General features: G+C 45.3%; 7 protein-coding genes across 7 annotated transcripts; 2 read left to right on the top strand and 5 right to left on the bottom strand.

Annotated features, from left to right (window-relative positions):
* Positions 1–65: 65 nt before the first annotated feature.
* Positions 66–1,087, bottom strand: F4807DRAFT_471674 (alpha/beta-hydrolase). Its single transcript, XM_048002946.1, has 2 exons — positions 490–1,087; positions 66–431 (listed from the first exon to the last, which is right to left on the bottom strand). The coding sequence occupies exons 1-2, from the start codon at positions 913–915 to the stop codon at positions 78–80; spliced, it is 780 nt and encodes a 259-aa protein (XP_047849370.1). The 5' UTR covers positions 916–1,087; the 3' UTR covers positions 66–77.
* A 571-nt stretch (positions 1,088–1,658) lies between these two features.
* F4807DRAFT_454337 (uncharacterized protein) lies at positions 1,659–3,101 on the top strand (the record flags this gene model as incomplete). The annotated part of the gene is made up of 6 exons (XM_048000564.1): positions 1,659–1,835; positions 1,888–1,924; positions 1,979–2,199; positions 2,246–2,469; positions 2,527–2,654; positions 2,722–3,101. 6 exons carry the CDS (start codon positions 1,659–1,661, stop codon positions 3,099–3,101), a joined length of 1,167 nt encoding a protein of 388 aa, XP_047849369.1.
* A 683-nt stretch (positions 3,102–3,784) lies between these two features.
* F4807DRAFT_471671 (NAD(P)-binding protein) lies at positions 3,785–4,861 on the bottom strand (the record flags this gene model as incomplete). Its single annotated transcript, XM_048002945.1, has 3 exons — positions 3,785–4,155; positions 4,245–4,754; positions 4,807–4,861. The coding sequence occupies 3 exons, from the start codon at positions 4,859–4,861 to the stop codon at positions 3,785–3,787; spliced, it is 936 nt and encodes a 311-aa protein (XP_047849368.1).
* Positions 4,862–6,193: 1,332 nt separating this feature from the next.
* Positions 6,194–7,828, bottom strand: F4807DRAFT_454335 (HAD-like domain-containing protein; the record flags this gene model as incomplete). Its single annotated transcript, XM_048000563.1, has 3 exons — positions 6,194–7,390; positions 7,445–7,606; positions 7,661–7,828. The coding sequence occupies 3 exons, from the start codon at positions 7,826–7,828 to the stop codon at positions 6,194–6,196; spliced, it is 1,527 nt and encodes a 508-aa protein (XP_047849367.1).
* Positions 7,829–9,481: 1,653 nt separating this feature from the next.
* On the bottom strand, positions 9,482–10,120 carry F4807DRAFT_465212 (uncharacterized protein; the record flags this gene model as incomplete). Its single annotated transcript, XM_048002247.1, has 1 exon — positions 9,482–10,120. One exon carries the CDS (start codon positions 10,118–10,120, stop codon positions 9,482–9,484), a length of 639 nt encoding a protein of 212 aa, XP_047849366.1.
* A 4,173-nt stretch (positions 10,121–14,293) lies between these two features.
* F4807DRAFT_445253 (putative RHO3 protein) lies at positions 14,294–16,319 on the bottom strand. Its single transcript, XM_047999725.1, has 3 exons — positions 15,817–16,319; positions 15,629–15,729; positions 14,294–15,510 (listed from the first exon to the last, which is right to left on the bottom strand). The coding sequence occupies exons 1-3, from the start codon at positions 15,873–15,875 to the stop codon at positions 15,035–15,037; spliced, it is 636 nt and encodes a 211-aa protein (XP_047849365.1). The 5' UTR covers positions 15,876–16,319; the 3' UTR covers positions 14,294–15,034.
* Positions 16,320–17,535: 1,216 nt separating this feature from the next.
* F4807DRAFT_314212 (uncharacterized protein) lies at positions 17,536–19,023 on the top strand. Its single transcript, XM_047995103.1, has 2 exons — positions 17,536–17,632; positions 17,777–19,023. The coding sequence occupies exon 2, from the start codon at positions 18,151–18,153 to the stop codon at positions 18,991–18,993; it is 843 nt and encodes a 280-aa protein (XP_047849364.1). The 5' UTR covers positions 17,536–17,632; positions 17,777–18,150; the 3' UTR covers positions 18,994–19,023.
* The last annotated feature ends 300 nt before the right edge of the window (positions 19,024–19,323 follow it).

The raw sequence follows: 19,323 nt of genomic DNA, 5'->3' as shown, positions 1-19,323 counted from the left end.
CATCTTCAAATCGACAAATAAAGTAGATTCTTCTAAGCCCACTAGCTACCTAGGTAAGTCAATGTGATTTAAGTACACTAAATTGCTGTGAAGCTGTCAACAAATTTCACAATCTGCGTAGCTAGGGTCTGAGGCTGGCTAATGAACGGCATATGTCCCGTTTTGAAGTCTACAACATCCCACTTCACCTTACTTTTCCCAATCCACGAATCCTGAATCCCTACTGGATTGCAGCAGTCGACTATGGTACGCACATACGCCCTCCTTCCGTCAAAGCCTGCGTCCGCCCAAGCGGGCGCACCAGCCTTGGTCTCGAAGGCCATGAGCGCATGGGGATTCATATGTTTCTCTAGTTCCGGAGCAAGTGCACGATCGCAGTCATTGTATAGAACATCCATTGCAGGCTCAATTAGGGCAAAGCCCTTGCTTGGCTGAAGCAATCACTCAGCAACGGTATATTGCAAAGAGCTAGAATTGGAGTATGCGTACCTTATCAACTTTTATAAACGGAGGATACGATCCACCCACTGCTTCGAACAGAGACTCGTTTTCCAGCGTGATGTTGCCAGCAACGTAAATAAGGCCAATGACGCTACTTGTCTGGCCCTGGGCTCCTCGGGTCTGTTTGTCAAGGTCCTTGGCCGCACCGCCAGCCACGACACCACCATATGAGTGCGCGAGGATGATGACATCTTTTCCTTGTCTTAAGAGAGGGAGAAGGACGTCATCACGAAGTGCGACGATGTCATTCGAACAGGTGGCTGTAGTTGGATCAGAAGGATTACAGCTAGGGTATGGTCCTGGGTGGGTTGAAAGGCCGGCTGCTTTCAGGTACGGTAGAAGTTTGTCGAAACCCGCGGGAGTACCGAACGCCCCGGGAACTAAGACAATCACTGGTGAATTGGCAGAGGACATGCCGAGAAAATGAAAATCTTCGGATGGCGGAATAAGATGAATACAACATGCGGACTATAGGGCTTCACGAGCACACTTTTAAATAGAACTCTTCCCGGAGTTGGAATAAGGCCCTGGCAGATTAATTAATTGCTTATTTGCTCGGTGACGTTGGCCTCAGCCTACATGTATCACCTATCGGTAACGTCTAAAGAGCCCGTGTAACTTACGTATGCCTTCTTACTTGAATGTTGGCGATGGCGCCCGCATGGAGCGGGGTATTAGTCCTAGGAGGATGTCGAGGCTGTGATCAGCAATCGGTCAACCCGTTTTCTGTCGATGGCTTCTCACATGTAAACCATCTTTGTTCAACCATCAGCACTCCCAAAAGTCTGGTGGCTGAATCCTAGTAATTTATATTTGACGGCATTGTCTCACCAGTCTCTGCGGAACTTGGAGTTCCTATAGCTCTGCCTGCAGATTAATCCATTGAATTGGTCAAACTTGGACCAGCATGAGACAGAGGCGGTCCCGACTGCCATGTACCGATACATACTACTAATTTAATATCTATGATGGACATTATTAAAATGATATTCCGACTCATCGTAGAATATTTCCTCTTTGCGAGAGTAGAGAGATCGAGAGTTCCTTGCCTTCTACTTTTCCCAATCTAACCTCCATAATTCACTTGTCAGATCTTCCAGACCTCCAAAAATTTTGGTCCAACCATTTTTATCGTCGTGCCTTTTTTCAGGAGGGAGATGGAATTAATTTTGTTGCGTTCGGTGGATCTCTCAGAGAGCCGTCAGCCTAACATTTATGCTTCTATCACTATTTGTTTCTTCTTTGCACTTGTCTGCGTGATGCTTCGGTTCTGGTGCCGCCGAGTTAAGGGGTCGGGCCTTTGGCTCGATGACTGGCTTATTCTCGTCGCCCTTGTACGTATCGACCTCTAATGTATACTTCTAAGCTAACCAGTTGCTATTATAGGGCTGCAGTTTTGGTTTGATGGTCAACGAATTATGGTGTAAGACAACTCATGACGATGTAAGAGTATTGTTTAAATACTTAGAGGAGATAGGGATGCCCCGTGGCCTCGGAAGACACGTGTGGTCCTTTGGTCCCAATGTCGTCGAATATTTCTATATCGGACTATTCATAGCCGAATTGACTTATACTGGTACTATCATTTTTGTCAAATTTTCGGTTCTCGCCTTGTACTGGCGGCTCTTCCAAAATACTAGCATAAAAGTCCCTATTGGCATCATAGCCTCAGCAGTTCTGATGTGGGGTACTGCGGTTGTAAGATCCCAAGATATAGCCTGCAGACTCATGCTGATATTAACAGTTTTTCTTAACTCTTTTGCAATGCATCCCAACTCGCGGCTTTTGGGACAAGTCTATAGAAGCATCTTGCGATGTAGATAGTGCAAAGTTTCTCTTCGCTATCTCCATTCCAAACATTGCCATCGATATCACGCTTCTTGCACTACCCATTCCATATGTGACCAAACTTAATCTCTCCCGGAGTCAGAAAAGAATCATTATTTCACTCTTTCTTTTGGGTGGATTGTATGAATTTTACCTAAACCTTGCGTGTCATCAAGATATAGTGTGCTGACCATATAGCGTTTGTATTGCTTCAATTATGCGACTCGTTGCGGTTGTAACTCAGCCGTCTAACGAGGATATAACATGGAATATCATCAACCAAAGTATATGGGCTAGTGTTGAAGCCTACTTTGCTATTATTTCCGGTATGACTTCACAATACCTACCACCAAACCGTTCTAATATACAAAGTGATATACTTACCATTCATAGCATGCCTTCCAACCATGAGACCTGTCTGGCTAGTCGTCCGACAGAAGCGCTTCATTGATATAACATCAAAGCCATCATCGGGCCAAGCCATCATTAGAAGTCAGCCGCAGAAGCGGATACGACACCTGTGGGGAACATCTATCCTCAAATCCGGAACAGATGAGGAAGACACCCGTCCATTCTCAACCATGAATGTCTGTATAGAAGAGTCCTCTCGTCAGGGTTCCACACGGGAGTTACAGCAAGCCGGGAAACTTGTAGGTATTCCTTTATCAAACTTGGAAGCTGTTAGAACACAAGTTCCGAATTCTATAAAGGTTGAGAATATCTGGGAAGTGCAATATAGCCAGGGAGGACGTCATAGGGATGACGCACGGTAATTGCTATAGTTTTGGGACCTTAAATGAATACTGGAGGCCTCTCTTGGTGGTACAATAACCCTGAGTTTGGCCGAACTGGAGATCCTCCGGCCCCAGTATGCCGCCTAGAACTTCAAGTAGAATGAGTGATATTGAAGTTGTCGTGACGAAAGGAAGCACAAACCGTGAAGCACACCAAGAGCGACTAGCCTTAAATACCTACCTAGGTAGGCATAGTCACTGACTGAAACCTGACAGCCTGAGTAAAAATTAGAAAAAAAAACCCAGGCATTTGTATTAACAGCGCCCTGAACCCGAAATTAGCTTGCGTAGATACTAGGTATATCTTCTCTTTTAACACTGGTTGTAACCAGCTGCCATTTACTAAAGGGATAATGCAACTATAAGGTATCCCTTTAACTGGCATAAGACTACAGCTCTACACAGTCACGTCGTAACCGTATAGAGTTAAGCCAGCAGCTCCCTAGGCTCCACTGGAACCCACGAAAGCTTACTTCTGGTTGGTTAAACTCCTTCGAAGATTGCTGTAAGAGCCTCAATGCTTACTTCGCCAATGTACAGTTACTGCTTGTGTAGAATCCATAGTCTTGTGCCAATCAAAGGGATAGTAGTGCTACTACATTATACTAATTTTTCCGAACACTAATAATAGGTAGTACACGATAAGGTTACTTGGTAGATGCCTATGCTTTCTTCAAGAATGTGATTGATTCGAACTGCTTCGGATCTCCCACGCCGAGACTTATCTCCTTGAACTCCTCCATATCTTTCTTAATATTCTCCAACTCCTGTGTCGCCATACCAAATGCATCGGCGCCCAAGGGGACTCGAATTGGAATCCGCTTTCCGCCGCTTACAAGCTTATATGCAGCAGCTGCTATAGCATCAGGGCTGGCCCAAAGCTTACGGTTCTCCGCATTTCGTATAAATGCAAGCAAGGCATTGGTTGGATAGCTCGGATTAGCATAGGCTGGATGTTTCTTCGATATCTCCCTCAGAGATGATGTCGCAAAGTTCGTTTCCGTACCACCAGGTTCGAGGATGCAAAGATGGACTGTGCCAATGGTTATCAAAATTAGCAAGCCGTCAATACACGGAGTTAATGATTGAAGAGGGAATAAGGTATTGAAAAGCGAGACTCACTGTTCCACTCCACAGGGAGTTCCTTCGCTACTGATTCCGTCCAACCTTCGACCGCAAATTTGCTGGCGTGGTAAAAAGCGCCCCCGGGAAAGCCCATAAAACCTCCCATAGAAGTGACATTGATGATAACGCCACCTTGCTGCCCACCGTTCTTAGGGTTTTCGTCCCTCATGATGCCCAATACCGCCTTGGCGGCGTTAATAGTACCCCAGAAATTGGTGTCCATTTCTAAATGGGCTTCTTCATCTGTGGATGCTTCTGTATCACCAAAGAGCTCATATCCAGCATTATTCACTAGTACATCGATACGACCGAACTTGGTGAGCGCCTTACTGATGGCTGACTCGATAGCTGGCTTCGATGTAACATCTAGTGCAAGCTTGAGAGTGCCGGGTCCATCTGGGATATATGACAGAGACGCTGGGTTTCGAGCTGTAGCTACGATACGGTTCGAAGACTGCGCAATGAGCCCCGCCAATGATTTGCCAATGCCGGATGAACAGCCAGTGACTAGATATGCACTTAGCACCTATACTGATTTATAAATGAGACGGGTACTTACTGAACCACACTGCATCTGACGGAAGATTGTACGGCTTTGAGTTTGAGGCATCCATTTTTATCGAGGCCGCTGATGTGGAAGAAAGTTGTATTTTACTGGCATATTTTGTCTCCTGGAGCAAAGGGACTCACTCCTGGTTTTATATTCATCGTCACGAGTCTATTGGAAGCGAAAGGGTACAGCTAAGGCCAAAGAAGTATTTCGATCTTTCCCGATATGACGCTTGTAGCATTCATCAATTCCTGTTTCACGGCAACAATAGTACAGCTTTCCATTATTCAATACGTGCCAGATGCGTTGCTGGAGATTAGAGCTATTTCCATCTGATGCAGTTTGTACGTAGGTAAAGTCCGAAAATCCGACGTTCATCCCGCAAAGGAGGTGTTTACTATGCTGCTATGCTCGTATATAAACTGTGCTAAAATACGAGAGGTCCAATCAGAATAGACCCAGGATAGGTTAATTACTTCTATAAGATAATCCAAGAGGTTTCAGCCAGTAAGGTTGAAAAAAATAGTTATTACGGAATTAGGAAAGTGGGTCATATGGGCAAGTCAAAGGGAAACAGTGGATGACTTAGCAAGCTGTGACCCAACCAGCAAAATGCTAGTGGATCCAGGCCGATCCAGACGCTGATTACATAAAGCACTAGGTTATCTGCCAGAGATTGATTTGCTCATAAGTCAAGACCACGTACCTCCTAAAAAATCGTGACCTGGTCCATATCCATATGCTAGCACCATGTGGCGCATTTCCTTAGCAACCGAGCCCCCTAAACCATAGCGGTTATCCACTAAAATTGGTGGACAGATCTACTGTATTACACTATAGCTCAATCTATCCCCTGGGTTACATAATCGGCACTGATCACAAGCTTCCTAGGTATTATAACATGCATAAGTAACTCATATTAGAAAAGTAAAGGATAGTTTAAGTTATAGCACAATACAGTAGTAGCATTAGCATATGGGACACTTTTTTGACTCCATCTGGAAGACTTCCACACTTGAGGTATAATCACGCATTAGGCAAGGGACTCCATAAAACTCTTAATACGAAATTTCGTAGAAAGAGAATGAATCTCAAGACTACCTAGGAAGCAGATAATAAGATGCATGATTTGTAGCATTTTTCTGCTCACCAAGCTATCACGCACTAAATTGGTATTTTGCACAGGGATCCGCCTCAAGGAATCTTCATCTCGTAGGAATCAAGCCAATGGGGAAGTACGCAAATAATAGGTAGGTACCAAGCCCTGCAAGCTTGCTTGAAAAATTCGAATAACCTTGTTTAAACGTGCTATCTGTCGATCATACTTAGTCAGGGCCAAATTCGGAAGGCAAGAGCGTAGTAGACTTATAGTAGTTAATCGCCTGTCGTAGATTAACTACTTGGAGTCTAGCTCAATTTCATAGCGGATGACCTTAGCAGCTAAAACCGTAGCCAATCCTCGGTTTCCGATATAGGCCCCTATTTTTCCATAGCGGTAAATATGCCCTGTCGGCCAACCGCCATCTTCTTGCTGCAAGGACCTAAGGACGTCAAGGTCATTCTTATAACAATGCCGGCCAATTCTAAGCAATTGGCAAGATGAAATACGTAGAGCTAGCGCCAATGCATTTGTCGGGACATTGATCCGCTCAAGCAATGCCTCCTTGATAGATCCCAACTCTCTCTTGAGAGCCTCGTGATTGCACTCAACGTAGAGCCGGGTCGCAAAATAGAGGAAGGCTTCGGGTACAGAATAATACCTAGTCCCATAGACGTATGATTTGTTTCTTAGGCATTGGACTACCCATTCCTGGGTCTGCGTTATGCGTGGATCAGAATCCTGCCCATGACCGAAGCGGTAGAAGACCCGTAGGATATTACAACAGACTTCTAGGCTCGTCCTTGGCCTGTCCTTTTGAAAATAAGTCTGCATGATCCCATCAGAGTCAATGTTTGTAGCCATTTTTTCAATGACTAGTTGAACGTCAGCCATTTTAGAGAAATGACTCGCGGGAATGGACAGATAAGCCGTGGACGTCGTATCCGCATCAGGGGGGAATTCTGAAGTTGTGAGAACTGGCTCATCATACCAAAAATTCCAGAGGCCATCTTCAACGTTGCCGTTGAGATGGATACGCATGTTAGTGTCAGCAGCGTGGGCCTTTCCAGACGGCCATTTTAGGTAGATGATCTCAGCATCACCGGTCAGCTCCCAGATAAGGAGTTGCGAGAAATTCTCCCTGATAACAATGTCTTTGCCTTCGACGGCGCTAAGGTGGTTACCGGCGTTCTTCTTCATGTACACGTCAGCCCGAGATATGGGATCGAAAAACATATTCCTGAGAATCTGGCCGACTTCAATAGAGGAGCCACCGCCAGTCAAAACGCCATGAATGCCGACCGATCGAGCGGCACAAATGTTTTCGACCCGATCATCGACCATAACTACTTGGCTGGGAGGGATGCCAATGGTATCGATTACATGTCGAAAGAAGCACAGATCGGGTTTCCTCATCCCAACAGCTCCTGATGCAAAGGTGAAGTCAAATAGTGACCAAGGCAGATCCAAACGTTGTATAGATCGAAAATGTTCCTATCAATCTGTAAGCTCTGTACTATAATATAGCATGTTTCCATAGTGACACACCTGAGATATGTTCGACATGACAATAAGTTGTAGGTCTTCGTCCGATGCTTTTAGTTCCTTCACTACCTGTGACAGTTGGGTATTGACTTTGAGGGACTGCTGGGCTTCCTCAAAACTATGTTGAATAGTTCGAGCATCAATACCCATAGTCTTGCCAAAATGCTTGACTTAATCAGCGGTGATTCAAGGAATAAAAGTTATTGGACTCCTATTTACCTCAGATGCCTCTTGCAGTGTAAGTCTCCCTCTTTCTAAGTCAAACCAGAGAGTCGAATTCATCATCGTTTGCATCTGGCTCCTTGGCAGATTGGTGACAGCTTGACGGTCCCAATCAAGCAGAACACCACCAAGGTCGAAGATGATAGCCTTGAATTTAGGATCCATAATGACAGACGAAAGGATATTAACATGAAGTTGTCGTGAAGCACCCAGGAAAATAGCCAAGATATCCCACGCTCTTAAATATAAATATTCACACAAGAGGATACTCGGGTCTCATGTGGGAGGCATCCCTGCCCTCCCTGCCACTCACGTCATAATATGAGCGTATCTTGTGCAATCTAGGAATGTAAATCCCTAGGAATATCCATGTTGCTTTAGCATCACACGTACTTGTTTCCACTCCAACACTTCCAAGTTCTAATCATGCAAGCCCTAAAATATGATTTGTACAAAAGTCTACTTGTAGAGTAATAGAACGTTCCTTCATTGGGAGGATTCAGATCCTCGATGGTCCTCTACATTTCACAAGGGTGTTATGGCTGACTTGTAACGACTTTTAGTGCCTTCGGTACTATACTTTGACTAAGGGCTGGGACGGTAAATACTATCAAGATACAATCGTCAAGATGTTAACCAGCACAGTACTGGTTGAAATAATAATAATAATCTAGTTTTAACATTATATACCTATGTTTAAGTCAAATTTATTTACGTTTATCTAGGAATAATTATGTGGCACAAAGTACTATTATTCCCGTTTTGAATCACAACGGAATGTTGAAAGGACAATGAGTCGTCGTAAGCCGGCATCCATATCTACTTAAGCAATGATATAACTTGGAAACATGGGCTATGATACGACATTTAAAGATAAATAAAATCTCATTGTACCTAAGTACATACCTAATTATTGAAGAATCGTTAAATTCTTACAAGCAGGTACTTAGGAAGAATAAGTGCATGCTGTCTCTTACAGCTCTTAATAGAGTAGTACGAGGCAACCAATCCCCTAAATTGTGTTCCAGTTTTATGTATTGTAGCGCTGATGCTCCTATAATCACTTTAAATCCTTACATACCTATAAATATAGCGTTAGGGCTTAACTTGAGGGCACAAATGGTACTTACGTATATTATAAAAGATTTTATCAGACATTTATTAACACCATGAGTATCACAGTATCTTACCAACTATATGTTACACAAGCTATTAACATAAAGCAGATGCTCATGCGATAGTCGAAAGTTCACCGCTTAATACTCTTATTGTGGTGATACAGTAAGAATTACTGTTACACACTAGTGGATTGAAAGTAATGTCCAGATACGAATATTCGAAACCCCACTTAAGTTTAGCATGTACGTGATAATGCCTATCCACCTTACTTAATTCTAGATTAGGCACATGTAGAATTCTGTTTAATTGGGCAAACATGGAAAAGACCAAAATAACTCGTACATAATTTCCTTATCAAACTTTTTGACTAGATTATCAATATTTATGATCTCGTGTAAACATTCTCATCAAAGGCCTAACCTCTACCCACAGACAAAGGTCTGGCAACACTTCTGTGTATGGCAATATCAAACAAGGAGGATACCCATGTTTTAAATGCCTGGGTGACCGACCATCAAAGGTTTCAAAAGAAGCATACTCGCACAAAATAAACCATTGAATTTACATATCATCAATATCTAATTATAATATGGAAAAGAATTTCGTTCTGTAATTTTATCCCTGTCTAGGTATATAAAATATTCCTAATTAAATATCTAAATCAAAGTAAGTCAGGTATGAAGCAGGTATTGAGACGAACTACTTACGGGCAGAGATATCCCACTTGGCATAACCTTCATCTAGTTGCGTTACCGCGAATGTGACGTCGTCTCGTAACATTCGCAATGTTCCAGTACTATCTAAAATGATTTGAAGTTGCTGGAACGTTTCGACGGCTGCGGCTCTTTCCCTAGATAGGATAATCATACGGTTCAATGCACTCAAAATGTCAGCGCTCGCTGGCTCGACAAGTTCATAGATACCGTTAGACCTCAGTGCCGCTGTAGCTAGAGCACGTAAGGCTTGTTTGGCAATGTCACTACCCCATCGACCTCGCACCGTGGTAAAGAAACTTGAAAGTTGCTTTCGGTCAAGCACGTGGTAAGACACTTCACCAAATACACAGAAGAATTCTTTGAAAACCAACTGGAAACCTGCACCTTTTCGCTGTGTAGTGAATCGGTCGAAAAGGTAGGTTATGAGATGTTGGTTAATCCCGGGATCCCGTGATTCGCCTGCATCATGAGATTTCTGCATACTTTTAAGTAGTCCAAGTATGCCTTCCGCTGTTTTAGTTTGGCATTCTGGACAGCGTCTGGTGTTTACCTGAGGGAGATAAGAGAGATTCACCCCGATGCGTGATTTTCGCAGCTCGTGGCCGCACCCAAAAGCTGGCATCTTGGAAGCTTGTCTCTGGAGAATAGTACAAGTCTACAATAAGAATATGTAGATTGTAAAGGCAATTTGTCTCTCGTATGATAAGAGTTTATTTCTTGTCCTCTACCCGCACTCTTTTATATTGGTAGTAAATAAAAATCTCATATGTCTTTGTTCCGGAGCACACCTTGTGTTTCTCACAAATTCCTTCATCTTACCCATTGATATAAAGAAGATTCCCGAACAAGGAGAAGCGTTGGCTAACTATTATGATAGCATTATCTTGCACAACTAAGCGTGGGTCGGGTGCTGATTTCCACGAATTCCACACGCAAAGTTCCAATGGACACCATCTGACTCTTGAGGATGTGGAGATGTACACACCAAGTCGAAAAGGCATCTTATGATTATCCGATACGCATCGTAAGTCAAGAAAGCATTATTTCAGGGGTTATCATACCTCTCACAGAAATTCGCGCGATTTCTGGTTTGTCACAAAGGTACCTAGTTTAGACTATCAATTCGCATATACCTTGACGGTGCTCGTCTTTAGGAAACTGTAACCATAAAAGAGGGTAACCTGAAGGATTATGTAATGCATATTGATAGCTTATCGCCATTATATTGTTGTTGAAAGTGTCTAATATAAGGGGTTATTTACGAAGGTTCTGTCAATAAATTGACACGCATGAACACTGTATTTAGCCTTGAGCTAAAGCTTAAAGCTCGCAGTGATTGCCCCGCTAATGTCTGGTTGATAGCCGCTGTAGCTGAGGGCGCTTAGCCACTGGAAAAAGGATCTCACAGTGCACGGATGTTACAAAGGACACGGTTTCCGCCCGCGAACGAATTTCTGGCTAAGACCTTTGGAGACAACTTTACATAAAACTATAATAAGAAGCAGAGCCAACAAGTAATAACTTATTACGTATTTTTAATAGCCTGGGTATTACTATAAGATGTTTGTATAGGAACGACGTTTTCCAGCCGGAGCCTTGATATATACTATGTACTAAATACCGGAAGCCCGTGGCAAGAACGTCCTTCTACTTCTTCAGCGTGAGCCTTATTTTACGCACGGAATAAACGTTATACTGAAAATGTTTTGGTTAAAATTATCGCCATAATACCTAGGTCTATACTTAAACTGGATTAGATAAGGAGGTTCATACCTAAGATCAGTTGAGCCTTCTCCGAAGTTTCTATCGTTAGCAAAATTCAGTGGGGTTTCCCTTTTGGGAGGATTGGTCTACGTTGATTGGCCTGCCACCTTGAGCCGCTCCGGGGTCTCGGGTGCACCTGCCTGTGATAAGATCTATTTGGGAGGTCTCGCCGATATGTATATAGCTGTAGTACACATATTTGAATGCAAACTTGTTTCCATAGGAAAAATGAAAAGGTCGTCATTTCGTATTACTGGATAGCCATTTACACTAGGTATCAAGGACAGTTAGCCCACAATGACTTCAAGTTAGAACACCATTCGCTTCCTGAGATAGATGACGCCAAATATGCGGACCACTTCCCAATTTCTAATATCATGACACAGGTTCTCATTATATTAATTTGGCTTGCATGGAGGTGGGGTTAAAACTCCGTAATGGTACTTCCGTTGAGACATAAATTTAGCAGTTCGATTAGTCCGGCTTGTTCGACGCCAACATCATATCATGTCAGACTACGCTGGACAGACGGAGTTCTTTTCTACATTTCATATGTATCTATCGAAACTATGCTACGTCAACTGATCCAGGTATATCAACTACAAGTCGTCGCCATAACGGTTCTCAAGTTTCTTGCGAACGCTGTCGGAAAGTGATGATCCGCTAGATCACTCAAAGCCTATTTGTGGCCCGTGTCGGCGCCGGGGTCTTGAGTCTCAATGCTGGTATCATCTAGCACCCCTCACCAAACAGCAAGATCCCGGAAACCAACCCCATCAACTCCCACTCAAGCTAAGAGCATTGATCAGCGTGAGATTGACTACGATATCATAGAGAATGACACAGCCACGCCACTCTCAAATTTCCTAACGTGGCCTACCGCCTTGGACCATTCTAACGGCACAGCACCGCGTATTCTGGTATACGAATCTCTCAACGAGAAGGCTCATCAAGGACGATTCGTAATAGCCTCCTGAACTGGGTCACAGTCCCGAAGAGGTGGTAGAAGGTGTTCATACTCCTTCGCAACTTGCCAAGAACGTAGTATGCTCCTCTTCATCCGAAGTTGTCATTACGTTTTCGTTAGATGCCGACGGTCTCTGCGCATTGTTCCCCGGATAGAATCTGGTGTCAAAACACTAGGTCTCCTGTGCTGCGCGCTCCTATCTACGCGGCATGATCTAAGATGAAAGGAAACGCGAATTCTTTATTCGGGATATGACACAGTGTAGTAACTCAAGTTTACAATTCGCTCGCGTTCTTCTGGCACAGACGACTGACTTTATTATATGGCTAGCTCACGATAAGTTGCAACTTACTAAACACTTACTACAGCATATCACGAGAAGTCATCTTAAATTGAGCCTTGCAAAATCCAGCTTGATATGTAGACTGCAAACTGCCTCTCGGCCTATCCGAAAGTGATCTCTTCGTAACATCACCTAAGATACTAGAGCTGGCGCGAAATAAGCTATCACCGGATGATTAAGGTATAGATGGGGGTTACAGAACCACGACATGGGCACGAACACGCTATATCTTGGTCGAGTTTCGAGAAGAAGCCATCGAGTATCCATTTCAATCAGTGCAGTCTATTGATCCTAAAGAGCTAAAGTAAGACTGCTCTTCTTGGTACCTGTAAGACGCGTATAAAAACATGCCCCAGGTATTCATTGACCAGATCCCGCGAGCTTGGAAGGCGCTTCCCCGTCGTCTTCGATAGGATCTGAATTGCTGGATCTCAAATCTTTCGTCAGCAATTTGCCATATATTCAGGAGAATATATCTTTCGTAACTTCACATCCAGTTCCAGATTTACCGGCTACTCGGACAGGGAGACATAATTCCTCAACCAGATCTGGTTTAAATCTCCGCAAGTATGCTCGAGACACTTATACGGATGGCCAAAGCTCGTAGTAAGGCCATTTCTTTCCTTGGGATCTTCCCATATTGGTAGGTAGGAACCCGGCCTATTCTTATTCTGGGCCCTTCTACTGACGACTAGTTATAAGGTGCTTTCTTATGGTTTGCCCAGCGCCATGGTACTTATTACAGCGCTACAGGATAAAATCGATGTCCACTAATTAGCTTACCACCTGAAGTAAATCGTTCTCGTCTCATACAACATCTTTCAGTGTTGGTATCTTAGCTCAATAGCATAGCTAGTCCCAAGGAAACTGTCAGAGAGGATAGTGCTCCTAGGGGTAGTCACGCATAGAGTGAATGCTAGGTAGTATTGTAGTAGAGAACTAATAACGCTTGCCCCTCGAAGTACCTTCGAAGGCGCTTCGCGCCCTATATATAAGCTATCCTGGTCCACACTATACCTAATCGGGAGTGGGTCACATTATCCCCTGACAGAAACCACATAAGAATTTTGTATTCAAACTGCGAAGATTAGGTATTTCACATAAGCTTGGTCTAGTCTTGGAAGGGTCCGTAGTGCCGGTTCCAGCGATGCCTCTAGATGGGGCATCGGGTCCGAATGAGAGCCCGAATTCGACACCGACCCAACCAACTGTAGTAAATGGTACTCGTACCCCTGGATCTGCGAGTCTTGAAACTATGAATTTTGACGATATGGATGGGCTCGATCTCGATTCTTGGAAGTTAAGGTTTGATTTTGACGCGATTAATCATGAGTGGAATATATCGTAGAGTATAATTATACGTCAAGAGGTACATATGTACCATTTCTCTTCATGAAGTATCCAAGGTATCTTCATCTTTTACCCCTTTTCTCTCGATTACATAATCTTTCTCCGATATCTTTATTTGGCCGTTGTTAAACTCTTGACCAAGCACATGTAAAGATAGATACGTATATTGATAGCCTCATAATCTTCATCCGGGACTAAGAGCCAAGTTGGAATAGGGTGGAGAATTACCGCCTGCGAACTTTCTCCTGACCGACTAGGTATCTGGTAGTTTCATCACACTACTGACTCAAGGAGGTACTTATTCGAAGACTAGGCTAGACACCAGGATCTGCAGGGGTTAATGTGCGTTAAATACTAAAAACCAAGGTTAGACTGTTATAGATGAGAAAGATCTGACTATTTAGCAAGGAACGCTAAGATATAGTCAAATATAAAATGGGGAAAAGACAGTGGAGTTCGATGACGGATGAAGTCACAATTTTTGGGATATGCCTGGTGGATATAAGGTGCTGTCTGAATCATTATCTGTAGGTAGAGGTACTGTACTGATGTATTATGTCATGCGTGGCGAAAAGGGGTTAACGCAACGGTCAAACCCGGAGCACCTGAACTGAACAAAATGAATTCAATTAGTTCTTTTTGACTATGTCTCTGACTCCTCTTAGTCCGTACCAACTCGACCGGTCGTTCCCCGGTCCATGACAAAGGAAAAACGAGAGCCGACGGAGCGGCTTAACTACCGCCATCGCAAGGCCATTCTCGTTGTAGCTTCACTCGTCTACCCATACTAGTGAAATAACAAACAGGCTCTTGTCCGAGTCCTATTCTCTCATCAGCAGTATACCGTCCCTTGTAATTATAAAAACAGATAACAAGTCCAAATACCGACTTATGTGCGCAGAAGCGAAGGGAATAAATATATGTACATGAAAAAGGGGGCTCCTCAGATGGTACAAAATAGGATTCGTCAAACGCAATCTGGCATACTGTGTTTGAGTACGGCTGAAAAAAGAAAGGGGGAATATTCTCATGGTCCCAGACTCCTGCGCTTGTCCACGGCCGGTAAAGAAGGAAATTCGTGTCGAGTTTGCGGGTATGGATCCGTCTCGATATTACATGACAATACATTTGGAATCACCCTCGCCGCTTGGTTTGACGCTGAGAGCTACTCGGGCAGCTTCAGTAAAGGCTTCGTTCACGCCGCGATTTCTCATCGCCGAACACTCGAGGTACCTCATTGCTTTGATACGTCGCGCGACATCCAAGCCTTGGTTGTAGTCGATCATCGGCTTCTTTTCTCGTTGAGGACCGTCCGTTCCGCTAGCACCCCCTTCTTCATCTTCTTCACCGTTCTCCCGCAGATCGCACTTCAGGGCCACCAAAACTAACTTGACGCCGGGGCAATTCTCCTGGATCTCACCAACCCACTTGCTTTCCACATTCTCTAGCGAATCTTTGCTGTCTACGCTGAAGCAGAGTACGACGACGTCGGTATTATCGTAGGAAAGACTTCGCAAACGGTCAAACTCTTCTTGACCTGCAGTATCCCATAATGACAGCTCGATGTGCACACTGTCCACAAAGATATCTAAAACCTAGTAAGTTTCAAATCCACGATTAAGTTATCTCGATTCCACCATCGTATCACATAGGTGAGGTCAAATCCATCGTTGATCACCGCGTATTCTCTCAAACTTGGTACATACCGTGAACGTAGTTTTCGAAGACCGTAGGCTCATAAACTGTCGGGAAGTATCCTCTCGTGAAGACGTTCAGTAACGATGTCTTTCCGCAAGCACCATCTCCTCTGCACAATGGCCTCAGATTAGCATGGTAACATGATTTAGGCGCGAATCAACACGCGACAACTGAGCGTGAAATTGGTAGCACTTACAGAAGTACTAGCTTTCGTTGAACGGTCTTGGACCCTCCCAATCCACAGAGCGACGGCATTTTTTCTTCGCCGCTAGACTGTCAACAGAGTATAGGCGTGGGGGAAAATTGTAGACTTTAGGCAAACACTAAGGGGGCGGATTCAAAGGCTGATCGAATAGATGGGCTCGGCGATGCGACTGGAACGTTGCAGTGCAGGCAAGGGGTGATATCGGTCGATTCGAGGGCCGGCTCAATCCCGCTGAAAAGACTAATTGGGGAGCGACGAAACTCGAAAGAAGTAAAAAAAAGGCCAAAACGGCCTCGTAGGTTGAAGTTGAAGAATGTATTATGTCTAAGATGGCGTATTTGGAGATGGAATGCGGAAGAGGAAACGTGAAAAGGGCAATGATCGCAACTAGCAATTGTAACTACCTAATCTACAAGTAATCACAAGCCTCACCAACTGTCGAAGGGGGTTTAGCGGTAATCGATGGGTCCATAAGAGTCTGTGGCGTCTGTGGATTAGCCGAGGTCACGGACCACCCAGAGGTCCCTCGGCGCCATATTAGCGCTATATTTAGAGATTTATACCCATGATACCTACGTAGATACTTAGGTGTACTTTGTGTATGTGTAACTTGAATGCCTACTTGGACAACGCGCCTTGGTATGGACTTACATAAGAGTTAATCACATGTTTGATAAACGCGTAAGATGTATTTATGAATGTCTTATTCTTACATAGCTGCTTTATGATCTTTATATTCTTACTCCATAAAGTGTTTATTGTTATTTAAGGTCGACAATGTATGGATTGCTTTAAAGGCATGGCCGAGGTATGAGTAGGTACTTGACTACATACGTGTTACGTACAAGGTAGCACAGTCCTTCTAACAGGGAACTGCCTGCAATTAACCTTAAGGGCTGAGGGATACTCCACTAATGGGTATTTGTCGCCCAATTCGAAATACCTTAATTGCTTCAAATCTAGTTCAACAATGGGATAATTCTTTGCAAATTCATTGTCGAACGAACATATCGCTCTATTATGCCTTAACAACAGAGACCCATGTCGCGAAACTCCTTTACAGCGCAGCCCCGAGGTCGCGGGCCAATTTGTGGCGATAGCTGAGGAATCGGATTGTCATGAGGATCTTCATAAGGCACCCGGCACTTCTGCTAATTGGCTGCAACGCAACAGAAGCTCGCGGCTAACTGGGTCTATAGTTACATCCCCTAAGATTTCAATTAATTACCTGTCAACTCGCCTCACTCCTTTACAACTTGTCGAATAAAAACTGTGGCTGAACACTACTTGACCGCTATGCGTCTGGAGTCTTTAGATGAAGCGTCATCTAAGACTCGGAGACCGATAACTTCTGAAAACTTGGAAGTTTGTGAATCCACTCCAATGAAAATGACGGACCTGGGGTACTGAACGCATGCAAGCAGCCGCTAGAACGTCTGCAGAGCAGATCCTCCACTAGGTACGACACCACTAATGCCTCATTGGATCGTCAGCTATTCTTGCGCCAGCACAGTCAGCTACAACACTGAAAGTCTTAATAGGCTTTGAAGAGAATAGCCGAGGACACGTATTTCATTCATCAGCTGTGTCATTGTGGCATTGTCGCAAAAGTACAGCATGAACACCTAGGCATACACTTATGTATATGATATTCATCATTGTTCAAGATACGGAGCAGCGTAGTTCTGTCTAGAACCTTGGAACTCGACAAGGCAAGCCACAGTTCATCTGTCGAATCCCACTGGAACTACATGCGAGATTCTCCGCATAGCACCAAGTTTCGGACATACGATATGTCCATACGCAGGTAGGTATAATGTAAGCAAAGTCGGGACGGATCCTCCCCACTTCCAAGTTACTCTCGAATTGATAGGGAGCTCATAGATAGATATCATACCTAGCACTGCTTGATTGCGCGATAAGCTCCCGGAAAGTAGCTCACAGCTCACAGCACGTCGGCCGGCCGGATCTCGCATATCATACACTCGTCATAAGCTCACCTCCATGCGTATGTGAAGTATACACGACCAAACCCTAATAAATCGCAAACAGGGTATTCCATTATTATCAAAGAGAAAAAAAGCCCAATTAAAGAGGGGCCATCCCGAACGAGCTCCTCAGCTCAGCTGAACCAATTCGGGGAATCCGGAACCTGACGTCTTTGTCCTATCTGTCGGTAACGCCCAGCCCCAAAACCCGTGATCGCGTGCGTGCCAGACAAGCAAGACCAGTTTTCGCAAACAGGCCTTACGTAGCACCCAGCACCGGGCTTTTTAATTTAAACATCCGAAGCAAAGCAAACGAAGCCTCGCCACCACCACCACCATGCTGAAGCGCATGAACGCGCCGCGGCGCCCGATCCCCGTCGCCGCCGCCGCCGTCCCCGCGGCTCCTCGCGCGACGACGACGACGACGCCCTCGCGGTGCCCGCCGCTACCCCTCGAGATCTGGACGCAGATCATGCGAACGCTCGTGCACAGCGAGGACCTTCCCGAGCTCTGGATGGGTCTGCGCCTCCTATCGCACACGCTCAAGGCGGCGCTCGAGACGGCGTTCGTGGACGAGCACCTGACGCGGCTGCGCGGGTGGCTGTACGTCGGGGACCCGCAGACGGACGCGCGGCGGCCGTGGAACAGCAGCCAAGCGGGCGCGGGCACAGCGAAGCGCATCGTGCCGCTGCAGCTCGTGCTCTCGCGCTTCTCGCCGGACCGGCGCCGCGCCTACTTCGTCTCGCTGCTGCACCGCAACGACCCCTCCCTCAAGATCAGCCCGCGCTTCGCCGAGTGCAGCGACAACACCGTCGTCGCCGAGTGGCTGCGCTCCGCGCGCGGCGTCCCGCCCCCCGGCGCCGGCCCGACGGAGGGCCGGCTACGGCTGACCATCGGCCCGGATTGCGCGTGGACGCATTGGAAGCACCATGTCATCGGCAGCGACGGGTTCGTCGTGGAGAGCCGGAATATCACGTTCGAGGACGAGGACGCGGATGAGTGGGGGAGTGATGGGAGAGGTGATAGTGGTGGGCGCAGGGCGCGGGGGAAAGGGGCGCGCGCGATTGGGCTCGAGGTCGATCGGACGAAATGCGAGGTTTCGCTGGAGTGGACGACGTTGGTTAGTTGCGTGTTCGCTAGACCGAGGAAGACTTTCGGTGAAGCGTTTCACGCTCGGTGAGGGTAGAGCATTTAGGCGTTGGACCCCGCGATCTTAAGTAAGAGTAGGCTGTAAAGATAACGCGACGCGGAGTCCTGATTTGGGATTAGAATGGGATGGACGAATATCCATACTATAGACGGTATATACGCGCAACATTAGAGGTTAGGGGGGTCACCGGCGATATTAGGTTTGTAACGGAAATCATCCATGGATATAAACTTAAGGTTGTCCTAGCGGTCGATTGACATATTTCTATACGGTTGTCTTTATCCAGTTTTGAATCTCCAATGACATCTAATATAGAACTCATAGATAGGCTAGATATAGAATCACATTCTGACTTTTACA

Source organism: Annulohypoxylon truncatum (genome assembly GCF_022578515.1).
Source record: "Annulohypoxylon truncatum strain CBS 140777 unplaced genomic scaffold F4807scaffold_50, whole genome shotgun sequence".
Taxonomy (NCBI): domain Eukaryota; kingdom Fungi; phylum Ascomycota; class Sordariomycetes; order Xylariales; family Hypoxylaceae; genus Annulohypoxylon; species Annulohypoxylon truncatum.
This window is presented reverse-complemented; position numbering and strand designations above follow the sequence as displayed.